Source organism: Bos grunniens, chromosome 7 (assembly GCF_055505025.1).
Source record: "Bos grunniens cultivar Pamir isolate PY7600 chromosome 7, Bosgru_T2T1.0, whole genome shotgun sequence".
Lineage (NCBI taxonomy): Eukaryota > Metazoa > Chordata > Mammalia > Artiodactyla > Bovidae > Bos > Bos grunniens.
The window spans coordinates 51,892,919-51,920,869 of NC_141171.1; the positions used below are offsets into that span (position 1 = coordinate 51,892,919).

The following is a 27,951-nucleotide window of genomic DNA, read 5'->3' on the forward strand; positions in this document are numbered from 1 at the left end:
CTTGTGTTAAGGAAATCATTGGACAGAGAGGAAATTCAGGAACATAGTTTATTATTGACAGCTAGTGATGGAGGTAAACCCGAGTTGACCAGCACAGTTCAGCTGCTGATTACAATCCTGGATGTGAATGACAACGCACCAGAATTTGACCAATTAATTTATAAAGTGAGAATATTAGAGAACTCACTTAATGGCTCATTAGTGATCAAACTAAATGCCACAGACCCTGATGATGGTACAAATGCAGACATAACCTACTCATTTAGAAGACCTGTATCACCTGCAATATTATATGCGTTTTACATAAATCCCGACAGTGGAGAAATTAGGACAAAAGGTAAATTGGATTTCGAAGAAAATAAATTGTATGAAATATCCGTGGAAGCGATTGACAAGGGGAATATTCCAATGGCGGGTCATTGTACCATTTTGGTGGAAATAGTAGATATAAATGACAATGCTCCAGAAGTTACCATCACTTCTTTGGCTCTTCCGGTGAGAGAGGACGCTCAGGTGGGCACTGTCATCGCCTTGGTCAGCGTATCCGACCGTGACTCCGGCGCCAACGGGCAGGTGACCTGCTCCCTGATGGCTCACAACCCGTTCAAGTTGGTGTCCACCTTCAAGAATTACTATTCGATAGTGCTGGACAGCGTCCTGGACCGCGAGAGTGCGTCGAACTATGAGGTGGTGGTGACAGCGAGGGACGGCGGCTCACCTTCTCTGTCGGCCACCGCCAGCGTGTCCGTGGAGGTGGCCGACGTGAACGACAACGCGCCCGCCTTCCCGCAGCCCGAGTACACGGTGTTCGTGAAGGAGAACAACCCGCCCGGCTGCCACATCTTCACGGTCTCGGCGCGGGACGCGGACGCGCAGGAGAACGCTCTGGTGTCCTACTCGCTGGTGGAGCGGCGGGTGGGCGAGCGCGCGCTGTCGAGCTACCTGTCCGTGCACGCGGAGAGCGGCAAGGTGTACGCGCTGCAACCGCTGGACCACGAGGAGCTGGAGCTGCTGCAGTTCCAGGTGAGCGCGCGCGACGCGGGCGTGCCGCCCCTGGGCAGCAACGTGACGCTGCAGGTGTTCGTGCTGGACGAGAACGACAACGCGCCCGCGCTGCTGCCGCCTGGGCCAAGCGGAGGACCCAGCGCGGTGAGCCAAGTGGTATCCAGGTCCGTGGACGCAGGCCACGTGGTGGCGAAGGTTCGCGCGGTGGACGCTGACTCGGGCTACAACGCGTGGCTGTCTTACGAGCTGCAGCCGGCGGCGGGCGGCTCGCGCAGCCCGTTCCGCGTGGGGTTGTACACCGGCGAGATCAGCACGACGCGTGCCCTGGACGAGGCGGACGCGCCGCGCCAGCGCCTGCTGGTGCTGGTGAAGGACCACGGCGAGCCGGCGCTGACGGCCACGGCTACCGTGCTGCTGTCGCTGGAAGACAGCGGCCAGGCGCCCAAGGCCTCTTCGCGGGCGTTGTCTGGTGCAGCTGGCGCAGAGACGGCGTTAGTGGATGTGAACGTGTACCTGATCATCGCCATCTGCGCGGTGTCCAGCCTGTTGGTACTCACGCTGCTGCTGTACACGGCGCTGCGGTGCTCGGCGCCGCCCAGCGAGGGCGCGTGCGGGCCCGTGAAGCCCAGGCTGGTGTGCTCCAGCGCGGTGGGGAGCTGGTCTTACTCGCAGGAGAGGCGACAGAGGGTGTGCTCTGGGGAGGGGCCTCCGAAGACCGACCTCATGGCCTTCAGCCCCAGTCTTCCTCCTTGTCTGAGTTCTGCGGAGGGACCAGGGGAAATAGAAGCAGAATTAGAGCAGTTGAAAAAGGTGAGGTCATATTTTAAATTTTCTTGCTGTTTTAGCCACCCTCACAGTTTTAAGATTCTTCAATCTCAGTTTTAAGGTCATTCTTTAATTTACTTGTCATTATGGTTTTAATGAGTGTTACTGACATCATGAGTTCCATTAATCTTCAAATTAAATATTAGTAAAAAAACACAGTATTGGTCATAATGCTAATTATTTGCTTTTGTTGAATTCTTGACAGTTTAAAAATATTTATTGCTTACATAAGCATTTTTCAAGAAACTCCACATTGTGAGTACTTAAGCATCTAGAAAACCATAATTAAACATTTTAAAATCTGTGTCTTTAAAATTTATAGATATGCCCACATACAGATTTTGTTTTGAATGTGGCCATAACTTTTTACATAAAGTTTTTTTTAAAGATGCATTTTTCTTCCTTCTTAAAGAATCTTTTTTGTTTGCTCCTTCCTTGTTTTACTCTGGCACATCACCATTCCCCTGTCTGTATACAATCTGAAAAACTTTATGATTTTCCTTTAACATTTTTATTTGCAGTTACATAATTATTCACATACATGCATACATGTGGTGGGTTTTTATTATTGTTTCTTTTGGAAATTTTGTTAGCATAGATACTGCATTTTACATTTCACAGTCACCAGTACTTTGTGGAAATCCCTGATTCATTTAATAGCTGTGTAGTACTCTGTAGTGTGGATGTACCGTTTATATGATATCATTTATATAATTTATCAGTTATTCACCAGTTGATGAGTACTTTGTGTTTTTTTGCCCTCATAAACCATGCTGTGGAGAAGGCAATGGCACCCCACTCCAGTACTCTTGCCTGGAAACTCCCATGGACGGAGGAGCTTGGTAGGCTGCAGTTGCTCAGAGTCGGACACGACTGAGCCACTTCACTTTCACTTTTCACTTTCATGCATTGGAAAAGGAAATGGCAACCCATTCCAGTGTTCTTGCCTGGAGAATCCCAGGGATGGGGGAGCCTGGTGAGCTGCCGTCTATGGGGTCACACAGAGTTGGACACGACTGAAGCGACTTAGCAACAGCAAACCATGCTGTAATATCATTTTACATATTCCTAAAATATTTGTGCCTTTATTTGTATAAAATTCATTTTCAGATATTGATGAATCTAAGAGTATGAATAATTTTAATTTAAATATATGTTTCTAGATTACTTTCCCAAAATTTTGAATTTCTTTTCATCTCCACCAAGAAGTTTGAGCACTCTCCCTTTTATCTTTAAAAGCAATAGAGGTCTTACATTCTGCCAATGTGATATATATAAAATGGTATCTTTGTTACTTTAATTTTAGTTCTTGTATTTTATTTTTTTTATTTATTTAATTTTAATTCCTGAGCATAATGTCATCAGCATTTGGTTTTCATTGATTTGTCAGTTAAATTTTTTGGTTGTTTTTCAATTTGGGAAAGTTCTTTGTCAATAATTAGCTTTTATCTCCCATCTATATCACAGATATTTTTCCTCCTATATATTGATTTGTTTAGGATATATTTTGCCATATAAAAGTATTTTTAAAATTTCTCTGTTTCCTGTTATGGATTTTAAAGTCTCTTAAGTTTATTTAGGGATATCTTCCCAAGTTTTATACTGAACATTCATTAATTAATTCATTTAAAAATATTTAAATTTAATTTAATTAAAAAACTGAAGTATAATTGATATTAATTTCAGGTGTACAATGTAATGATTCAGTATCTGTGTATACTGTGAAATGATTACCACAATAAATCTAGTTAACATTCATCACTATACATAGTTACAAAAATTTTTTCAATGAGAACCTTTAAGATCCTTTCTTTAGCATCTTTCAAATATATAATACAGCATTATTAACTATAATCACCATCAGTTCAGTTCAGTTCAGTCGCTCAGTCATGTCCAACTCTTTGCGACCCCATGAATTGCAGCACGCCAGGCCTCCCTGTCCATCACCAACTCCCAGAGTTCACCCAGACTCACATCCATCGAGTCAGTGATGCCATCCAGCCATCTCAACCTCTTTTGTCCCCTTCTCCTCCTGCCCCCAATCCCTCCCAGCATCAGAGTCTTTTCCAATGAGTCAACTCTTCACATGAGGTGGCCAAAGTACTGGAGTTTCAGCTTTAGCATCATTCCTTCCAAAGAAATCCCAGGGCTGATCTTCAGAATGGACTGGTTGGATCTCCTTGCAGTCCAAGGGACTCTCAAGAGTCTTCTCCAACACCACACTTCAAAAGCATCAATTCTTTGGTGCTCAGCCTTCTTCACAGTCCAACTCTCACACCCATACATGACCACAGGAAAAACCATAGCCTTGACTAGACAAACCTTTGTTGGCAAAGTAATGTCTCTGCTTTTTAATATGCTATCTAGGTTGGTCATAACTTTCCTTCCAAGGAGTAAGCATTTTAATTTCATGGCTGCAGTCACCATCTGCACTGATTTTGGAGCCCCCCAAAATAAAGTCTGACACTGTTTCCACTGTTTCTCCATCTATTTCCCATAAAGTGATGGGACCGGATGCTGTGATCTTCATTTTCTGAATGTTGAGCTTTAAGCCAACTTTTTCACTCTCCTCTTTCACTTTCATCAAGAGGCTTTTTAGTTCCTCTTCACTTTCTGCCATAAGGGTGGTGTCATCTGCATATCTGAGGTTATTGATATTTCTCCTGGCAATCTTGATTCCAGTTTGTGTTTCTTCCAGCCCAGGGTTTCTCATGATGTACTCTACATATAAGTTAAATAAGCAGGGTGACAATATACAGCCTTGACGTACTCCTTTTCTTATTTGGAACCAGTCTGTTGTTCCATGTCCAGTTCTAATTGTTGCTTCCTGACCTGCATACAAATTTCTCAAGAGGCAGGTCAGGTGGTCTGGTATTCCCATCTCTTTCAGAATTTTCCACAGTTTATTATGATCCACACAATCAAAGGCTTTGGCATAGTCAATAAAGCAGAAATAGATGTTTTTCTGAAACTCTCCTGCTTTTTCCATGATCCAGCGGATGTTGGCAATTTGATCTCTGGTTCCTCTGCCTTTTCTAAAACCAGCTTGAACATCAGGAAGTTCACGGTTCACATATTGCTGAAGCCTGACTTGGAGAATTTTGAGCATTATTTTACTAGTGTGTGAGATGAGTGCAATTGTGCGGTAGTTTGAGCATTCTTTGGCATTGCCTTTCTTTGGGATTGGAATGAAAACTGACCTTTTCCAGTCTTGTGCCCACTGCTGAGTTTTCCGAATTTGCTGGCATATTGAGTGCAGCACTTTCACAGCATCATCTTTCAGGATTTGAAATACTCAACTGGAATTCCATCACCTCCACTAGCTTTGTTCGTAGTGATGCTTTCTAAGGCCCACTTGACTTCACATTCCAGGATGTCTGGCTCTAGGTCAGTGATCACACCATCGTGATTATCTGGGTCGTGAAGATCTTTTTTGTACAGTTCTTCTGTGTATTCTTGCCACCTCTTCTTAATATCTTCTGCTTCTGTTAGGTCCATACCATTTCTGTCCTTTATCACCATACTGTACATTATATCACTAGGACTTATTTATTTTATAACTGTCAGTTTGTCCTTTTTGACCACCTTCACCCATTGCACCCACCCTGTGCATCTGGCAACCACTAATTTGTTGTCTGTATCTATAAGTTTGTTAGATTCCACATATGTGAGATCATTTTTTCTTAATATAGACATTTATCACAATAAACCTCCCTCTTAGCATTGCTTTTGCTGTATTTCATAAGTTTTTTTTAAAATATGATTTTATTTTTTTATTTATGTTTGTTGCTGCGTGAGCGAGTGGGGGATACTGTCCAGTCACAGCATTTTGGCTTCTGATTGTGATGGCTTCGCCTGTTGTGGAGCATGGGCTCTAGGCATGGCGGCTTCAGTAGTTTCAGTAGTTGTGGTGCAGGGGCTTTAGTTGGTCTGCAGCATGTGGGATCTTGCCAGACCGAGGACTGAACCCTAATCTCCTGTATTGGCACATCGATTCTTTACTACTGAGCTACCAGGGAACCCCACCTCATAAGTTTTGATATGTTGTGTTTTCGTGTTCAGTTGTTTCAAGATATTTTTGAATTTTCCCTTGATTTCATCTTTGATCCATTGGTTTCCAGAAAAGTGTTGTTTAATTTCCACATATTTAACCATTGTGGTTGGAAAAGATACTTCATATAATTTTAGTCTTTTAAAATTTGCTTACCCTTGATTTGGATCTAGTATCTGATCTATCCTGGAGAATGTGAGCCTGGGTATTAGCTGAAGTGGATGTTTTGGAGGCAGCTTGTAGTTGTGTGTGTGTGTTTTTAAACGTTTTCAGCCATTCTGGGCCCTTTGATTGGATAATTTAATCCACTTACATTTAAAGTAATTCTTGATAAGTAAAAACTTACTATTACCATCTTGTTCATTGTTTTCTGGTTGTTTCATTGTTCCTTTGTTCTTTTCTTCCTCTCTTTCTATCTTCTTTTGTGAACTGATGATTTTCCATTGGGGTATACTTTGATTCCCTTTTCTTTATCTTGTGTGTATGTGTCTACTATAGTTTTTTGTTTGTTTTGTAGTTACCCTGTGGCTTACTTGAAATATCTTACAGATAAAACAGTTTATTTTAAGCTGATAACTTTGATCATATTAAAAAACTCTACTCTTTTTCCTCTCCCCTTAATTTATTTTTGTTGCCATAATTGACATCTTTTTAATATTCTGTACCATAAACAAATTATTGTAGCTATATTTATTCTTAACACCTTTGTTTTATAACCCTTACACTAGAGTTAAATGGTTATCACACCATCATATTACAGTATTAGATTATTCTGAATCTGACTATATACTTATCTTTACCAGTGTATCATGTATTTTCATATGGTTTCATGTTATTAGTTAGCTGCCTTTCATTTCAGCTTGAAGAACTCCTTTCAGCATTTCTTGTAAGGCACATCTAATAGTAGGCGATGAACTCCCTCAGCTTTTGTTTGTTTGGGTAAGTCTTTATCTCATCTTCATTTCTGAAGGTCAGCTTTGTAGGGTCAAGTTTTCATAGTTGGCATTTTTTCTTTTAGCTCTTTGAATATATCCTCCCATTCTTTCCTGGCATACAATGCTTCTGCTACAATATCTGCTGATAGCCTTATGAGAGTTGTCTTATATAAGATAAATTTTTTTTTCTTGCTGCTTCTTTGATTTTATACAGTTTTATTATAATTTGTCTTGAAGAAGATTGTCTTGCATTGAAAATTTGAGGTAACCTAGAGGCTTCATGGACTTGGATGTCCAAACCCCTCTCCAGGTTTGGGAAATTCTCACCATTCTTTCTTCATTTTTTATAAAAGGTATTTATTTATCTTTGGCTGTGCTGGGTCTTAGTTGCTGTGTGGGCTTTTCTCTAGTTGTAGCGAGTGGAGGCTACTCTCTACGTGCAGTTTGTGGGCTTCTCATTGCAGTGGCTTCTCTAGTTGTGGAGCACAGGCTCCAGGTGCATGGGCTTCAGTAGTTGCAGGACATGGGATGAATAATTGCAGCTTGTGGGCTCTAGAGTGCGGGCTCACTATTTTCTTTCTTTTTACATCTCTTTATCAGATATTTTTAAATGATCTGTCTTGCTCCTTCTACTGTCTTTCTGTAGCATTTCAAATTTTCTGGTTCTACAGCAGCAAGCTACTCTTGTTTGTTCTCAGTGGCCATTAGGCGTCTAAACTATGGTGGTTCCTGGACAGTTTCAAGTCAAGTGGGACAGATACTAATTCCTTGAGCAGCCCTCCAGAACCCAGAAGGGCTGGATTCACGCCCTTTCTCCCTCCTTCCTAAAGGAGCTAGCTGCCTTTTTGCTAGCAGCGAAGTTGCTTATTCTTCATGACTCCCAGGCATCCAAACTATGCCAGTTCTATCAGTTCTCTGAGTAGGGCCATATATAGAAACTAGTCCCTCATGAAGTTCTCCAAGGAGCTGAAGCATTGGACGCACACTCTACTCTTCTCCTTCCCCTTGATGATGGGAGAGTGAACCAGGGTGTTTTTTCCTGGTGCTGAGCTATGCCAATTTCTGGGAGGGGCTGATGTGAGTAAAGTAAAATTACTCTTCTTATTTGTTCCAATACAGCTGTTTAAGTTTTAAACTCATTTGGGTACTCCAACTTCTTAACTTGATTATGGAATTCTTGTAAGGGTATTTCATTACACATATCATTACTAATTAGTATTTTTGTGGGTGAATTAGGGCTGGGACTTTCTATTCTGACAGCAAGGGGAAAGTGTCTTTTAATTTCATGGCTGCAGTCACTATCCACAGTGATTTTGGAGCCCAAGAAAATAAAATGGGCTTCTCTGGTGGCTCAGACAGTAAAGAATATGCCTGCAATGCAGGAGACTGAGTCGATCCCTGGGTCAGAAAGATCCTTTGGAGAAGGGAATGTCTATCTCCTCCAGTATTCTTGCCTGGAGAATTATGTGGACAGAGGAGCTTGGTGGGCTTTAGTTCATGGAGTTGCAAAGAGTCAGATGTGACTAATAGCAACATTCAGATCAGATCAGATTAGATCAGTCGCTCAGTCATGTCCAACTCTTTGAGACCCCATGAATCGCAGCACGCCAGGCCTCCCTGTCCATCACCAACTCCCGGAGTTCACTCAGACTCACGTCCATCAAGTTAGTGATGCCATCCAGCCATCTCATCCTCTGTCATCCCCTTCTCCTCTTGCCCCCAATCCCTCCCAGCATCAGTCTTTTCCAATGAGTCAACTCTTCGCATGAGGTGGCCAAAGTACTGGATAGCAACATTACAAGATATTAAATATGGTCCCCTGTGCTATACAGAGGTCCTTGTTGTTTATCTGTTTTATATATGGTAGTATATATCTATTAACTCCAAATTCCTAATTTATCCCTGCCTTTCCCCTTTGGTAACCATAAGTTTGTATTCTGTGTGAGAATGTTTTTGTTTTGTGAATAAGTTAATTTGTATCATTTTTTTAGATTCCACATACAAGTGATATCATATGATGTTTGTCTTTTTCTATCTGACTTACTTTACAAAGTATGACAAATTCTAGGTCCATTCATGTTGCTGAAAATGGCATTATTTTATTATTTTTCTTGGCTGAGTAAGTAACATTCCACTGCATATATTTATACCACCTTTTCTTTATCCAGTAATTTGTTGATAAACACTTAAGTTGTTGATGAACACTCAAACTGCTGCAGAAATGCAGTCATCTCACACACTAACAAAGTAATGCTTAAAATTCTCCAAGCCAGGCTTCAACAATACGTGAACTGTGAACTTCCAGATGTTCAAGTTGGATTTACAAAAGAGAGAGGAAGCAGAGATCAAATTGTCAACATCCATTGGATCATTGAAAAATCAAGAGAGTTCCAGAAAAACATCTACTTCTGCTTTATTGACTAAACCAAAGCTTTTGACTGTGTGGATCACAACCAACTGTGGAAAATTCTTAAAGAGATGGGAATAGCAGACCACCTGACCTGCCTTCCCAGAAATCTATATGCAGGTCAAGAAGCAACAGTTAGAACTGAACAGGGAACAACAGACTGGTTCCAAATTGGGAAAGGTGTACGTCAAAGGCTGTATATTGTCACCCTGCTTTTTTAACTTATATGCAAAGTGGTGGTGGTGGTGGTGGGTGGTTTAGTTGCTAAGTCATGTCCAACTCTTGCGACCCCATGGACTGTAGCCTGTCAGACTCCTCTGTCCATGGGATTCTCCAGGAAAGAATACTGGAGTGGATTGCCATTTCCTTCTCCAGGGGATCTTCCTGACCCAGGAATTGAACCCAGGTCTCCTGCATTGCAGGCAGATTCTTTACCAACTGAGCTATGAGTCAGCATGCATTATGTGGAACAGCAAGCATTATATGCAGAGTACATCATGAGAAACACTGGGCTGGATGAAGCACAAGCTGGAGTCAAGATTGCTGGGAGAAATACCAATAACCTCAGATATGCAGATGGCACCACCCTTATGGCAGAAAGTGAGGAAGAACTAAAGAGCCTCTTGATGAAAGTGAAAGAGGAGAGTGAAAAAGTTGGCTTAAAGCTCAACATTCAGAAAACTAAGATCATGGCATCTGGTCCCATCACTTCATGGGGAAATAGATGGGGAAACAGTGGAAGCAGTGAGAGACTTTATTTTGGGGGCTCCAAAATCACTGCAGATGGTGATTGCAGCCATGAAATTAAAAGACACTTACTCCTTGGAAGGAAAGTTATGACCAGCCTAGTTCAGTTCAGTTCAGTTGCTCAGTCGTGTCTGACTCTTTGTGACCCCATGAATTGCAGCATTCCAGGCTTCCCTGTCCATCACCAACTCCTGGAGTTCACTCAAACTCATGTCCACTGACCAACCTAGACAGCATATTAAAAAGCAGAGACATTATTTTGCCAACAAAGGTCCATCTAGTCAAGGCTATGGTTTTTCCAGTGGTCATGTATGGATGTGAGAGTTGGACTGTGAAGAAAGCTGAGCGCCGAAGAATTGATGCTTTTGAAGTGTGGTGTTGGAGAAGACTCTTGAGAGTCCCTTGGACTGCAAGGAGATCCAACCAGTCAGTTCTAAAGGAACTATGTCCTGAATATTCATTGGAAGGACTGATGCTGAACCTGAAACTCCCAATACTTTGGCCACCTGATGTGAAGAGCTGACTCATTTGAAAAGACCCTGATGCTGGGAAAGATTGAGGACAGGAGGAGAAGGGGACGACAGAGGATGAGATGGTTGGATGGCATCACTGACTCGAAGGACATGAGTTTGGGTAGGCTCTGGGAATTGGTGTTGGACAGGGAAGTCTGGCGTGCTGCAGCTCATGGGGTCGCAAAGAGCTGGACATGACTGAGCAACTGAACTGAACTGAAGAAGATTCTTGAGAGTCCCTTGGACTGCAAGGAGATCCAAGCAGTCAATCCTAAAGGAAATCAACCCTGAATGTTTGATGCCGAAGCTGCAGTTCCAATACTTGGGCCACCTGATGCAAAGAGCTGACTCATTGGAAAAGACCCTGATGCTGGGAAAGATTGAAGGCAAAAGGAGAAGGGGGCAGCAAAGGATGAGTTGGTTGGATGGCATCACTGACTCAATGGACATGAGTTTGAGCAAACTCCAGGAGATAGTGGAGGGCAGAAGAACCTGATGTGCTGCAATCCACGGGATTGCAAAAAGTTGGACATGACTTAGGGACTAAGCAACAACAACATTAGTTGCTGTATAACACAACAACAATGACAATGGTAACTGTGTTTAGATAAACTAAACCTCTATATTGTTTACCTTTATGGCTACACCAATTTACATTCCCACCAACATTGTAGGAAGGTTCCCTTTTATCCACACTCTCTGCAGCATTTAGTATTTGTAGACTTTTTGATGATGGTTATTCTGCCTGGTGTGAGGTGATGCTTCTTTGTAATTTTGATTTGCATTTCCCTAATAATTAGCAATATTGAGTATCTTTTTGTGTGCCTTTGGCCATCTGTATGCCTTCTTTGGATAAATGTCTATTTAGGTCTTCTGTCCATTTGTTAATTGAGTTGTTAGTTATTTTTTGATATTGAGCTATATAAGCTGTTCTTATATTTTAGAAATTAAGCCCTTGTCAGTCACATTGTTTGCAAATATTTTATCCCTTTCCATAGCTTGTCTTTTTGTTTTATTGATGGTTTCCTTTCTGTGCAAAAGCTTGTAAGTTTGATTAGGTCTCATTTATTTATTTTTGTTTTTATTTCTTTTGCCTTGGAAGACTGATCTAAGAAAGTGTTGCTATGATTTATGTTCAAGAATGTTTTGCTTATGTTCTCTTCTAGAAGTTTTATGGTGGTGTGTCATATTTAAGTTGTTAAACCATTTTGAATTTATTTTTGTGTATGATATGAGCAAGTGTTTTAACTTGATTGATTACATGTAACTGTCCAGCTTTCCCAACACCACTTCCCGAAGAGGCTGTCTTTTCTCCATTGTATATTCTTGCCTCCTTTGTTAAAGATTTTTTGCCCATACGTGTGTGGGTTTATTTCTGGGCTCTCTATTCTGTTCCATTAATCCATATATTGTGCCAATACCATGCTATTTTGATTACTGTAGCTTTATAGTATTGTCTGAAGTTTGGAAGGGTTAAGCTTCCAGTTTTGTTCTTTTTCCTGGGATTGCTGTAGCAATTCCAGATCTTTAGTGGTTCCATATAAATTTTAGGATTGTTTGTTCTAGTTCTGTGAAAAACATCATGGGTAATTTAATAGGCAGAGTATTAAATCTGTAGATTGCTTTGGGTGGGATGGCCATTTGGACAATATTAATTCTTCCAATCGAAGAACGTGTAATATCTTTCCATTTATTTGAATCATCTTCAGTTTTCACTGTCAATGTTTTATAGCTCCCATTAAGTGAGTAAGTCTTTCATCTCCTTTGTCAGGTTTATTTCTAGGTATTTTTTTTTTAATTTGATTTTAAGCAGAATTTTAAAAAACTTTCTCCTTCTGATATTTCATGGTTAGTATAAAAAAATGCACTAGACTTCTGTATGTTAATCTTGTATCCTATACCTTGCTGAATTCGTTTATCAGTTCTAATAGTTTTCATGTGGATTCTTTAGGGTTTTCTTTATAGAGTATCATGTCATCTGCATATAATGACAATTTTACCTTCCAATTTGGATTTTTTTTTCTTTGTCTTGTCTGATTGCTGTAGCTGGGACTTCCAATACTATGTTGAATAGAAGTGGTCAGAGTGGGCATTCTTGTTTTGCTCCAGATTTTAGCAGGAAGGCTTCTAACTTTTCACCTTTGAATATTATGTTGGCTGTGGTGCATTATATTTATTGATTTTTCAGATGTTAAATCAACCTTGCATTCTTGGAATAACTCCAGCTTGGTGATAGTGAATAATTTCTTTACTGAGTATGGTTCTCTAGTATGATGGTGAGAATGTATGTTTTTATACTTATGAGAGATATTGGTCTCTAGTTTTTTTCTTGTGATGTCTTTGGTTTTGGTATCAGGGTAATATTGCCCTCAACATGAAGTGTTTACTTCTCTTCTATTTTTGAAAGAGTTTGTACAGAACAGGTGTTAAATCTTACTTAAGTGTTTGGTAGAATTCATTCATAGTAACTTTTGGCCCTATTTGTTTGTTTTCGTTTTGTGTGTATTTCCATCATTATGTATTCAATTTCTTTACTTTTTATAGATCCATTCAGGTTTTCTATTTCTTTTTGACTCAGGTTTTGTATTTGTATTTTATATAAATTTGTCTGTTTTATATAAGCTATTTATTTATTGGCATACAATTGTTCGTGGTATTCTCTTATAAACCTTTTTATTTCTGTGAGATCAATAATAATGCCCCTTATTTCATTTCTGGTTTTAAGTAATTTTAGTCTTCTGTTTTTTTTCTCTTGGTCAACCTAGCTAAAGTTTTGCCAGTTTTGTTGATAATTTCAAAGAACCAACTTTTGGCTTTATTGTCTTACTCTGTTGTTTTACCATTCTTAGTTTCATTTATTTCTGCTCTAATGCTAATTATTTTGTTTCTTCTGCTTGCTTTCGGAGAAGGCAATGGCACCCCACTCCAGTGCTCTTGCCTGGAAAATCCCATGGACAGAGGAGCCTGGTAGGCTGCAGTCCATGGGGTTACTAGGAGTTGGACACGACTGAGCGACTTCACTTTCACTTTTCACTTTCATGCATTGGAGAAGGAAATGGCACCCCACTCCAGTGTTCTTGCTTGGAGAATCCCAGGGACGGGGGAGCCTGGTGGGCTACCGTCTCTGGGGTGGCACAGAGTCGGACACGACTGAAGCGACTTAGCAGCAGCAGCTGCTTGCTTTAGATTTGATTTGCTTTTCTTTTTACTGTGTCTTAAAGTAGAAGATTAGGTTATTGAAATGAGGTATTTTTTCTTTTTAAATGTCAACATTTATAGCTGTATGTTTCTCTATAAGCATTGTTTTAGTTGCATCCCATAAGTTTTCATATGTTGTGTTTCCATTTTTGGTCATTTAAGAGTATTTTCCGGAGAAGGCAATGGTACCCCACTCCAGTACTCTTGCCTGGAAAACTCCATGGACGGAGGAGCCTGGTAGGCTGCAGTCCATGGGGTCGCTAGGAGTCTGACACGACTGAGCAACTTCACTTTCACGTTTCACTTGCATGCATTGGAGAAGGAAATGGCAACCCACTCCAGTGTTCTTGCCTGGAGAATCCCAGGGACGGGGGAGCCTGGTGGGCTGCCATCTCTGGGGTCACACAGAGTCGGACATGACTGAAGCGACTTAGCAGCAGCAGCAGCAAGAGTATTTTCTGATTTTCCTTGTTCTTTCTTCTTTGACCCATTGGTTATTTTAGCATATGTTATCTAATTTTTACATATTTGTGAATTACTCAAACTTCCTTTTGTTATGATTTCTTGTTTCATATCATTGTGGTCAGAGAATATTCTTTGTATGGCATCAATTTTTAAAAATTTATTGAAGCTTGTTTTATGACGTGTTGAGAAGGGAAGTCTCATGTGCACAGTCTTTCAACCCTCATTCAGCTACATAAAAATGGGTCTTGGAAAGGGAACCCACGTACACTGTGGAAATGTAAGTTGGTGGCTACTATGGAAAACAGCATGATATATTCTCAAAAAACTAAAAACACAACTACCATGTGACCCAGCAATTTCAGTTCTGGATATATATTTTAAAAAAATGAAAACATGAATTCAAAAAGATACACATACCCCAGTGTTCATAGCAGCATGTGTGTGTGCTTAATTAGTTGGTCGTGTCTGACTCTGTGACCCAGTGGACTGTACCCTGCCAGGCTCCTCAGTTCATGGGATTCTCCAGGCAAGAATATTGGAGTGGGTAGCCATTCCCTTCTTCAGGGAATTTTCCCGACCCAGGGGTAGAACCCGGGTCTCCTGCATTGCAGGCAGATTCTTTATTGTCTGAGTCACCAGGGAAGCCCTCATGGTAGCATATTATTTACAGTTGCCAATAGAAGCAACCTAAGTGTCCATCAACAGATGAATGGATAAAGAAGATGAAGCCATAAAAAAGAATGAACTTTTGCCATTTGTAACAACATGGATGGACCTTGAGTGTATTATACTAAGTAAAACAAATCAGATAGGGAAAGACAAATACTATATGATATTACTTATTTATGGAATCTAAAAAATAAAACCAGCTAATGAATGTAACAAAGAAGAAATATATCTATAGATATAGAAAACAAATTAGTAGTTACCAGTGGGGAGAGGGAAATGGGGAAGGATAAGAACAGGGGAGGGAATCAAACATAGTAGTCTGTAGAGGTACAAACTATTATATATAAAATAAAAAAGCTACAAGGATATATTGCACATCACAAGGAAAATAGCCAGTATTTTATAATAACTGCGAACCAGTATGGTGTACATATGTAACTTATTTTAAAAAAGAAGGTATTGTCAAATGTAGTCAATAAAGTTTGAGAAACATTTGTGCTATAAAGTAATAAAATTGTTTTAAAGTGGGATTGTTATGGCTACACAGTTTGTACATTTTCAAAAATGAGTTGTTTATTTAAATATGTGAACTTACAACAAAAAATTATACCTAAGAAAATAGAATGGGTCTTGATAAGGAATGGAACATTTCCTTATCAAGAGATGAAGAGTCCATACAGCCTTTGCTAGGTATATATACAATGCGGGGCTACATTTCCCTGTTTCAGGCTCAACGGATGCTCTGCTTGGAGCATGCTCATCATGTGGCACCTATCCAACTCCAATTAAAAAGTTCTTTTTATTTTTATTGAAGTATAGTTGATTTATAATATTGCAACATTTTCAGGTATATAGCAAGGTGATTCAGATATATATGCATGCATGTGTGAGACCCTAGGGACTGTAGCTTCCATAAGCCTTTTATCCTTATCCATCAGAGGACAGACAGACTGAAAACCACAATCACAGAAAACTAAGCAAACTGATCACATGGACCACAGCCTTGTCTAACTCAGTGAAACTATTAGCCATGCCATGTAGGGCCACCAAAGACGATGGGTCATGGTGGAAAGCTCTGACAAAATGTGGCCCACTAGAGAAGGGAATGGCAAACCACTTCAGTATTCTTGCCTTGAGAACCTCATGAACAGTATGAAAAGGCAAAAAGATATGACACTGAAAGATGAACCCTCCAGGTTGGTAGGTGCCCAATATGCTACTGGGGAAGAGTGGAGAGATAATTCCAGAAAGAATGAAGAGATGGAGCCAATGCAAAAACAACACCCAGTTGTGGATGAGACTGGGGATGGAAGTAAAGTCTGATCCTGTAAGGTACAATATTGCATAGGAACCTGGAATGTTAGGTCCGTGAATCAAGGTAAATTGGAAGTGATCAAACAGGAAATGGCAAGAGTGAACACTGACATTTTAGGAAAGAAGAAAAGGAAAGATATACCCATTTGAATGCAGAGTTCCAAAGAATAGCAAGGAGAGATAAGAAAGCCTTCCTCAGTAATTAATGCAAAGAAATAGAGGAAAACAATAGAATAGGAAAGACTTTAGAGATCTCTTCAAGAAAATTAGAGATACCAAGGGAACATTTCATGCAAAGATGGGCTCAATAAAGGACAGAAATGGTATGGACTTAACAGAAACAGAAGATATTAAGAAGAGGTGGCAAGAATACACAGAAGAACTGTACAAAAAAGATATTCACAACCCAGATAACCACGATGGTGTGATCACTCACCTAGAGCTAGACATCCTGGAATGCGAAGTCAATTGGGCCTTAGGAAGTATCACTACGAACAAAGCTAGTGGAGGTGATGGAATTCCAGTTGAGCTATTTCAAATCCTGAAAGATGATGCTGTGAAAGTGCTGCACTCAATATGCCAGCAAATTTGGAAAACTCAGCAGTGGCCACAGGACTGGAAAAGGTCAGTTTTCATTCCTATCCCAAAGAAAGGCAATGCCAAAGAATGCTCAAACTACTGCACAATTGCACTCATCTCACACACTAGTAAAATAATGCTCAAAATTCTCCAAGTCAGGCTTCAGCAATACATGAACTGTGAACTTCCAGATGTTCAAGCTGGATTTAGAAAAGGCAGAGGAACCAGAGATCAAATTGCCAACATTTGCTGGATCATTGAAAAAGCAAGAGACTTCCAGAAAAACATCTATTTCTGCTTTATTGACTATGCCAAAGCCTTTGACTGTGTGGATCACAATAAACTGGAAAATTCTTCAAGAGGTGGAAATACCAGACCACCTGACCTACCTCTTGAGAAACCTGTATGTAGGTCAGGAAGCAACAGTTAGAACTGGACATGGAACAACAGACTGGTTCCAAATAGGAAAAGGAGTATATCAAGGCTGTATAGTGTCACCCTGCTTATTTAACTTATATGCAGAGTACATCATGAGAAACCCTGGGCTGGAGGAAGCACAAGCTGAATCAAGATTGCCAGGAGAAATATCAATAACCTCAGATATGCAGATGACACCACCCTTATGGCAGAAAGTGAAGAGGAACTAAAAAGCCTCTTGATGAAAGTGAAAGAGGAGAGTGAAAAAGTTGGCTTAAAGCTCAACATTCAGAAAACAAAGATAATGGCATCCGGTCCCATCACTTCATGGGAAATAGATGGAGAAACAGTGGAAACAGTGTCAGACTTTATTTTTGGGGGGCTCCAAAATCACTGCAGATGGCGATTGCAGCCATGAAATTAAAAGATGCTTACTCCTTGGAAGGAAAGTTATGGCCAACCTAGACAGCATATTAAAAAGCAGAGACATTACTTTATCAACAAAGGTCTGTCTAGTCAAGGCTATGGTTTTTCTAGTAGTCATGTATGGGTGTGAGAGTTGGACTGTGAAGAAGGCTGAGCACCAAAGAATTGATGCTTTTGAAGTGTGGTGTTGGAGAAGACTCTTGAGAGTCCCTTGGACTGCAAGGAGGTCCAACCAATCCATCCTAAAAGAGATCAGTCCTGGGTGTTCATTGGAAGGACTGCTGATGAAGCTGAAACTCCAATACTTTGGCCACCTGATGTGAAGAACTGACTCATTTGAGAAGACCCTGATGTTGGGAAAGACTGAAGGCAGGAGGAGAAGGGGAAGACGGAGGATGAGATGGTTAGATGGCATCACCGACTCAATGGACATGAGTTTGGGTAAACTCCGGGAGTTGGTGATGGACAGGGTGGCCTGGTGTGCTGTTGTTCATGGGGTCGCAAAGAGTCAGACATGAGTGAATGACTGAACTGAACTGAACTAAATTGGACTGAAATGGGCGAATTTAACTCAGATGACCATTATATCTACTACTGTGGGCAAGGATCCCTTAGAAGAAATGGAATAACCCTCATAGTCAACAAAAGAGTCGGAAATGTATTACTTGGGTGCAGTCTCAAAAATGACAGAATGATCCCTGCTTGTTTCCAAGGAAAACCATTCAATATCACAGTAATCCAAGTCTATGCCACAACCAGTAATGCTGAAGAAGCTGAAGTTGAAGGTTCTGTGAAGACCTACAAGATGTTCTGGAACTAGCACACAAAAAAGATGTCCTCTTCATCTGCAATGAAGGGACTGAAATGCAAGAGTAGGAAGTCAAGAGATACCTGAAGTAACAGGCAAATTTGGCCTTGGTGTACAAAATGAAGCAGGGCAAAGGCTAACAGTTTTTCCAAGAGAATGCACTGGTTATAGCAAACACCCTCTTCCAACAACTCAAGAGAAGACTCTCCACATGGACATCACCAGATGGTCAATACTGAAATCAGATTGATTATATTCTTTGCAGCTGAAGATGAAGAAGCTCTATACAGTCAGCAAAAACAAGGCCAGGAGATGACTGTGGCATAGATCATGAACTCCTTATTTCAGTGATTCAGACTTAAATTGAAGAAAGTAGGGAAAACCCTTAGACCATTCAGGTATGACGTAACTCAAATCCCTTACGATTATATAATGGGAGTGACAAATAGATTCCAGGGATTAGATGTGATAGACAGCGTGCCTGAAGAACTATGGATGGAGGTTCATGACATTGTAAAGGAAGCAGTGATCGAGACCATCCCCAAGAAAAAGAAATGCAAAAAGGCAAAATGGCTGTCTGGGGAGGCCTTACAAATAACTGAGAAAAGAAGAGAAGTGAAAGGCAAAGGAGAAAAAGAAAGATATACCCATTTGAATGCAGATTTACAAAGAATAGCATGGAGAGATAAGAAAGCCTTCCTCAGTGATCAATGCAAAAAATAGAGGAAAACAATAGAATGGGAAAGACTAGAGATCCCTTCAAGAAAATTAGAGATACCAAGGGAAAATTTCATGCAAAGATGGGCTCAATAAAGGAAGAAATGGTATAGACCTAACAGAAGTAGAAGATATTAAGAAGAGGTGCCAAGAATACATAGAAGAACTATACAAAAAAGATCTTTATGACCCAGATAACCACGATGGTGTGATCACTCACCTAGAGCCAGACATCCTGGAATGTGAAGTCAAGTGGGCCTTAAGAAGTATCACTATGAACAAAGCTAGTGGAGGTGATGGAATTCCAATTGAGCTATTTCAAATTCTAAAAGATGATGCTGTGAAAGTGCTGCACTCAACATGCCAGCAAATTTGGAAAACTCAGCAGTGGCCACAGGACTGGAAAAGGTCAGTTTTCATTCCAATCCCAAAGAAAGGCAATGCACAATTGCACTCATCTCACATGCTAGCAAAGTACTGCTCAAAATTCTCCAAGGCAGGCTTCAACAGTATGTGAACCATGAACTTCTAGATGTTCAAGCTGGATTTAGCAAAGGCAGAGGAACCAGAGATCAGATTGCCAACATCCACTGGATCATCAAAAAAGCAAGAGAGTTCCAGAAAAACATCTATTTCTTCTTTATTGACTACACCAGAGCCTTAGACTGTGTGGATCACAATAAAGTGTGGAAAATTCTTAAATGGGAATACCAGACCACCTTACCTGCCTCCTGAGAAATCTGTCTGCAGGTCAAGAAGCAACAGTTAGAAGTGGGCATGGAACAACAGACTAGTTCCAAATTGGGAAAGAAGTACGTCAAGGCTGTATATTGTCACCCTGTTTATTTAACTTACATGCAGAGAACATCATGTGAAATGCTGGGCTGGATGAAGCACAAGCTGGAACAAGATTGCCAGGAGAAATATCAATAACCTCAGATATGCAGATGACACTATCCTTATGGCAGAAAGTGAAGAAGAACTGAAGAGCCTCTTGATGAAAGTGAAAGAGGAGAGTGAAAAAGTTGGCTTAAAACTCGAATTCGGAAAACTAAGATCATGGCATCCAGTCCTATCACTTCATGGCAAATAGATGGGGAAACAATGGAAAGAGTGAGAGAATTTTTTTGTGGGGGGGCTCCAAAATCACTGCAGATGGTGACTGCAGCCATGAAAGTAAAAGATGCTTGCTCCTTGGAAGAAAAGCTATGACCATCTTAGCATATTAAAAAGCAGAGACATTACCCTGCCAACAAAGGTCCGTCTAGTCTAAGCTATGGTTTTTCCAGTAGTCATGTATGGATGTGAGTGTTGGACTTTAAAGAAAGCTGAACGCTGAAGAATTGATGCTTTTGAACTGTGGTGTTGGAGAAGGCTCTTAGGATCCCTTGGACTGCAAGGAGATCCAACTAGGCCATCCTAAAGAAATCAGTCCTGAATATTCATTGGAAGGACTGATGCTGAAGCTGAATACTTTGGCCACCTGAATACTTTGGCCACCTGATGCGAAGAGCGGACTCATTGGAAAAGATCCTGATGCTGGGAAAGATTGAATCCAGGAGGAGAAGGGGACAACAGAGGATGAGATGGTTGGATGGCATCACCGACTCAATAGACATGAGTTCGAGCAAGCTCCGTGAGTTCGTGATGAACAGGGAAGCCTGGTGTTCTGCAGTCCATGGGGTTGCAGAGAGTCAGACTCAACTGAGCAACTGAACTGAACTAGAATCTAGCCTGCTAGGCTCCTCTGTCCATGGAGATTCTCCAGGCACGAATACTGGAGTCAGTTGGCGTGCCCTCCTCCAGAGGATCTTCCTGACCCAGAGATCGAATCCGCATCTCTTTTGTCTCCTGCATTGACAGGTGTATTCTTTACCACTAGCACCATCTGGGAAGCCCACATAATGTGTATGTATGTGTGTGTGTATATATATACATATAATTTTTCAGATTAGTTTTCATTATAGACAATTGTTTCCTGTGTAAAAATTGTTACAGTAAATCCTTGTTGTTTATCTATTTTATTTTATTTATTATTATTTTTTTCCACACTGTGGCTTGTGGAATCATAGTTCCCCAACCAGGGATCAAACTCAGGTCCTTGGCAGTGAAAGCACAGAGTCCCAACCATAGGATTACCAGGGAATTCCATGTTTTACATATAGTAGGACTGCCCTGATAGCTCAGACAGTAAAAAATCCCCCTGTGATGTAGGAGACATGAGTTCAATCCCTGGGTCAGGAAGATCCCCTGGAGAAGAGAATGGCAATCCATTTCAGTATCCCTGCCTGGAGAATTCCATGGACAGAGGAGCCTGGTGGGCTCTAGGCATGTGGGCTTCATTGCTTGCAGCATGAGGGTTCAGTAGTTGCAGTATGCAGGCTCTAGGGCACTGCAGGCTTCAGTAGTCATAGCACACAGGCTCAGTAGTTGCAGCTCATGGGCTTTAGAGTGAAGGCTCAGTAGTTGTGGTGCTGGGGCATGTGGAATTTTCCCAGACCAGGAATCAAACCCTTGTCCCCTGCATTGACAGGTGGATTCTTTTCCACTGTGCCTGTTGTATCTATTTTTAATGGGGAAGGAAAAAAGTCTTTCTACCATGGCACAAGAGGGGTGCATATAGGCAAACTGCTCTGCAATTGCCTCTTGTCTGCCATTTTACTTTTGGTTTCTTTATGTCTTAATTCTTCTTTGTTTTTATATTCCTCCTTTACCAATATTTTTATTAAGTGAATATTTTCAAATGTAACATTTTAATTCCTTTAATGGGTTTTAAACTGTATTTTTGAGTTATTTTCTCAGTGGTTTCTCTAGAGTTTATTATATACATTATAATATCAATATCTCCTTCAGATTTATATTAACTTAAATCTATTAAGGTATAAAGATATTACTCCTATATAACTCTTTTTCTTTCTTCTTCTTTGTTCTATTATTATATGTATTACATCTTGTAGTGGGTTGAATTGTGGCCTCCAAAAAGTATGTCCACTTCCTAACCCTTGGAACCTGTGAGTGTGACCTATTGGGGAAAAAAAGGACTTTGAAGATGTAATTAAGTTAAGGATCTTGGGATGAGGAGTTTATCCTGAATTTCCCAGGTGGGCACTAATTCCAAAGAGAAGTGTTTTTTTATAAGAGAGAGAATAAGGGAGGACACAGACACAGAGGGAAGGCCATGTGAAGATAGAAGCATAGTGGAGTCATGAACACAGCCATCAAAAGCTGTATGCGGCAAGAAATGAAATCTCTGCTAGAGCTTCCAGAAGGGGTGCAGCCTCGCCAACACCTTAAGTTTGAATTTCTCCCCTCCAAAACTATGAGAAAAACTGTTTTAAGCCACCTAATGTGTGGTAACTTTTTTGCAGCAGCTACAGGAAAGCAATACACATCTCTGTATATTACAAGCCCAACAGTAAGTACATTGTTAACAATTATTACATTATATAATTTTATGTCTTTTAAAGATGTTGAGGGAAAAAGGAAAGCAATTATATATTTATAGTGTTTCTCATTTCCCATTTCTGGTTCTGTTAATTTATTGCCCTGCATTGGAATTTCCTTATCCATTACAGCTGTTCTTCCATCTACCTCCTTTGTACTATAATTGGCAATTTTGTTTCATTTCTATATATTATAAGCCCAGAAATATGTTTATATATATTGTTACATACAATTGGTTTTTTAAAAGAAGAAAGGAGAAGCTTCTGGGCCTACCTCAGAAGGAGTACTATTTGTCTCTCCCTGCCAGAGCCAAGGAGATTTTTCTTGGATGTTCACTTTGAGAACCTAGTGGGATTCCTGAAAGTAAAGTCCATAAAAGTAGGCATGCTCCCCCTTCACCTCAACTGTGACCTCCATGAGTTTCTGACTCTTAAGATAGTCCACAACTCAGCCTCCAGCAATTTGTCAAAATTTCCATTAGGGTGTTCCTACCAGGCTGTGCCTCTAGAGGCTTCTGCTCCATGGAAACAGATCTTGGTTGACTCTCTGCATTTGCTTATTTCTCCAGATTTTGGTGACTTCCCTGGTGGCTCAGATAGTAAAGCATCTGCCTACAATGCGGGAGACCCAGGTTTGATCCCTAAGATCCTCTGGAGAAGGAAATGGCACCCCACTCCAGTACTCTTGCCTGGAATATCCCATGGACAGAGGAGCCTGGTAGGCTACAGTCTATGGGGTCACAAAGAGTTGGACACAATTGAGTGACTTCATTTTCACTTTTTTCTTTCCAGATTTTATAGTAGAGGTTTTCCCTGTAAACTCAGTTCTCTGATGGGTTCAGGAAAAGTCGTGTATCCAGCTTTTCTTGTTATTACAAGAAAAAAAGTGATAAATTCTAAGCTCTTTACGTGTTGGAGGTGAAACTGGAAGTTTGTTCTTTCTACGTACTTTTCTCAGCCTTCTCAAGTGTTTCTTATTGTTCTTAACTATGTATTAATACCAAGCAGAGCTTGTTCACTTTTTTACTATTTCCAATGTGGCTCTAATTTCTGCTATTATATTCTATTATTTCTGATTTTATATTTCTCTTCCACTTATTTCATGAGTTGTATCAGCTCATTTTTCATGGTCTTCTGTGGCATTTTCATTTTTTTTTTTGAAATTCTGTATCCCTGAGTTCTTAATTCTCTGAGACTCTTTAAAATTGTTTCATGCATCTTTTAACTAGAGACCTTTAGAGATCTGTGTGTTATTATCTGTTATGTTTCATATTTCTTATTCCTTCTTGTAATATTTATATAGGTCCTGCATTGGCTCTTTTTTGATTAGTATTTATCTTTGAGAGGAGTTCCTTTAGGACCAGCTATCTTCAGGTGGAAATGTAGATGTATGGGCCAGTAGTGCTCTGGACTAAAGTGAGCATTTCCTGTTTACCATTTGTTAGAGGGGTTTGTGTATACCTTAGCTTTTACATATCTCCCAATAATGAGAACTGGCAGCTGCAGAGCAATTTGTCCTCCACAGTTTTCTCTTAATTTTAGCACATACTTAGGTTCACTCTTGAAATAATTGTGCATCTGCTCACTAGTGCATTCACTCCTGCTTTTTCTCCTATTTTGTGCTGACAAATAGGATTATGGAAAAGCCCTGCCTGATTTAACTTAGGCACTTAGATATTTTTGTTTCAAATAAGGGATCTTTTGTTTTACATCTCACTGTGAAGTACTACTTTGGAAAACTCTAATCTACCAGCTCTTCCCAAGATGGCAAGAATACTCTCTCAGCATTTTCTGGCATCTTGGTCCAATTTTCTTAGCACTTGGTAACTTCTCTTCATATATACTATTGTTGAAGTTCAAATGCTTAAAGGAGTTTAATCAAAGACACAATTTTACTTTTTGTTGGCTATTCTTCTGTTGTTTTTGGTAGGTTTTATGGAGAAGAAATCCATTTTCATTTATCCATAATTGATTGAAATCCCTCTTTTTGTCTAGTTATTGCAGATATGTAGGAAAACTATGTTTTATAACTTAGTCATCTCATTGAGCTCTCTTTCAGTTCTATTTATTTTTCTTTAATTCTCTGGGACTTTATGAATAGAAAATTTTATTACCTAAAAATTTATCATCTATTAGTGACAGTATATTTTATCCTCCTCTCTAACATACACACATATGCACACACACTTCCTTATCTTGTGTTGTCTAGAATTTCCAAGTCAGTATTGAATAATAGCTATTACATGCTGTTATGCTTATGATTTTTCATGGCAATAATTCTGATATTTTTATTGTTTAAAATAAAGATGGCTATTTTGGGGGGTGATAGCTGTGAAATTTTTATCAAAATTAAAAAAATATATAAATAATTATGATCTGGAAATACTTTGTTTTGAAACTATAATATAATGTGAGATTTATGTAGATTCTTTTTTGGTGAATGTTGATAGTGCCTTTGTCAGATCTTTATTTTAGGTTAGGCACTCCTATAAAAATGATGTCAGATAGGGTGATTAGTAGTGGTTGCAAGCCTTCCTTTTCAGCCACATGTGATGAAATTTTTTTCATCAGCTCAAAGGAAGATCTGGTGTGACTGCTTACCAAATATGTAGGAATATGAAATTTGATATGTAAAATATGTGATTGAACCAGACTGGCTAGCTCTTAATACAATGACATTCAGCCAATTTGACTTTAAAAAATTAAATGTAAAAGTCTAGGATTTTTTGATCTGTGGCTTAATAACATCTAGGAAAAAATCACGTATGAATTTTAGCTTTAAATCCATCATAAAAAAGTTATGTGATGTGGCTGTTAAAGAACCAGATGCAAGTTTAGACCCTTACTTGATATGGAGTATTTAGAATGAAAAGGCAAGATCTCATCTTCTTGGATATTATGACCAATCTGGAGCATGACTTTAAGTTCTGAGGACTATACTTTGAAGATGAAATAGAGTAAGATTTTATAAAGAGGTAATTCTAGAAAAATTAGCATAGTTATAAAAAGGAGTAAGAAAACACAGCATAGAGTTAATTAGAGTGAAGATTCATGAAAAAAATGTCTGAGACACTTTATATAATATTATGTTATGGAGAAAAACTTTGTACAAACTTGAGAAGTTCTATAGTAATGTGCTATTGGTAAAGTGTTCAGGTTAAAAAAGAAACAATGATTGACATAGGCTGTTGTGTACTGAGAGTAGTTGAGCCATTTAGTTTATGTGCCTGGAGCTTAGCTAGATATTTCAGAGACAAAATTGAGTGATACAGATCTCTACCCTCAAACAATTCACACTCTGTTAGGCTTGATTTGAAACCTTCATGAAGCAATATTATGGGATGAAAATTGCTTTAATGTGATTGTGATGTCCAGTTTTTTAATTTACTTCCCATAAGTACAGAATATACTCCCAAAAGAATAATCTTAATTACTAAGAAAATCTTAAGTACGATAACATTTTACTGACAAACTCTGGTGGATATTCAGATCATTCTCTTGTTTGGCTTCAGGATCTCTAACATGAACTCATGCATTATGACTAGCAATCTCTTGAATTTACAGATTACAGCCAAGTTTGGTGGGAGAGCTTTATAGTAATAGTCTTTGCAATAGAACCCAAGCAGAAATCAGAACAATGTTTTTGCACAGAGTCCTCTTAAAGTTGTACTTGGACCTAATTAAAAGCTTGAAAATACTTGAATTAGGAGACACTATAGAAAATCCCACGAACTGGCAAAATGAAATATTAGAAAGGAAGGGTTCTGCTATAGAGAAGTTAATTCATGATTTTAACATGGCAACCCACTCCAGTACTCTCGCCTTGGAAAATCCCATGGATGGAGGAGCTTGGTAGGCTGCAGTCCATGGGGTCACTAAGAGTTGGACACTACTGAGCGACTTCACTTTCACTTTTCACTTTCATGCACTGGAGAAGGAAATGGCAACCCACTCCAGTGTTCTTGCCTGGAGAATCCCAGGGACAGGGGCGCCTGGTGGGCTGCCATCTATGAGGTCGCACAGAGTCAGACACGACTGAAGTGACTTAGCAGCAGCAGCAGCAGTAATATTATACACAGGAAAAAAGTTTTTAGACTTTCTCATCTTCAGGATATCCAAATATTTAGATATCTAAATATTACTTTCCCACAAAACAGTTTATATCAATAAATATTGAGTGCGTGCTGTTGCTTCAGTTGTGTCTGACTCTTTGTGACGCTATGGACTGTAGCCTGTTAGGCTTCTCTGTCCGAGATTCTCCAGGCAAGATTACTGGAATGGATTGCCATGCCCTCCTCCAGGGGATCTTCCCGACCCCAGGGATTGAACCTGTGTCTCCTGCAGCTCCTGCATTGCAGGTGGATTCTTTACCACTGAGCCACCAAGGAAACCCAAGGGCAGGGGTGATATATATTATTTTTCATTTTATAGTCCTTGATAGCAGAGGAGTAACTTTTGACATGCCACATTTCAATGATTACTTTATGATAGGCTTTGAAGCAGAATTATTTTAAAAACTGAAGTATAATAGAAGTATTTATGCTTTGTTATAATTATAATATACAGTAAATAAATAGGCAGCTCATAAATAAAATAAATAGGTAGCTCAATGGTAAAAGAATCTACCTGCTACTGCAGGGGAGGCAGTTTCAATCCCTGGGTTGGCAAGATTCCCCTGGAGAAGGAAACGGTAATCCATTCAATATTCTTGACTTGGAAATCCTATGGAGAGAAGACCCTGGTAGGTTATAGTCCATGGGGTCCCAAAGAGTCTGACACCACTTAGTGACTAAAACAACAACAAGAGGCAGCCTGCCCTACTTCCTTGGAAGAAATAAGGGGTGGGTTTGTGATGGACAGAGGAGGTGATTGGTGTTTAGTGGCATAGTGAAGTTACCAATCCCACTTAGTCTTAAAACCAGAAAGCTGGAGGTGCCTGTTTATCCCTGCCTGCCCCACCTACATTTTAAGTGACAGTTAAAAAAATTATTAGAGAAATATTCAGGCATACAGTAAAGTTGAGAGAATTGTGTAATTAACGCCATGTATCCAGTACTCAGCTTCAGTAATTAGCCATATGTTTAGGCAGTTTTCTGACCAGTAAATATAATGCCCTGAGAGCTTCACTTCTTTATCTGTATTCAACTTTTGTCTTTCAAATTTTGGTTCTTGGGGCTTTGGATACTGAAATTGTATCAAAAGAAGGATTTGAGTGAGGAATTTAGTGTTTAGTGTTTAAGCCTTTTCAGCTCTCCACCCTCTCAGGAGAAGACACTGGTTGTAGGGTGCTATTGTAGGTGGAATTTGGAAGTATTGTGGCCAAGAGCTGTTTTTCATAGAACAGATCACTGTCCCAATTTCCGTGCCGAAGACCGGCTAAAAACAAAGCTGGGGAACCGACGGGCATCAGGTCTGCTCTTACACCAATTCAGT

General features: G+C 39.9%; 1 protein-coding gene across 1 annotated transcript; it reads right to left on the reverse strand.

Moving 5' to 3' along the window:
• Window positions 1–288: 288 nt before the first annotated feature.
• LOC147369523 (uncharacterized) lies at window positions 289–27,925 on the reverse strand. The gene is given in 3 exon segments (XM_086413824.1): window positions 289–1,765; window positions 27,575–27,702; window positions 27,776–27,925. Coding segments are annotated over 3 exon segments (1,755 nt in total).
• Window positions 27,926–27,951: the final 26 nt, after the last annotated feature.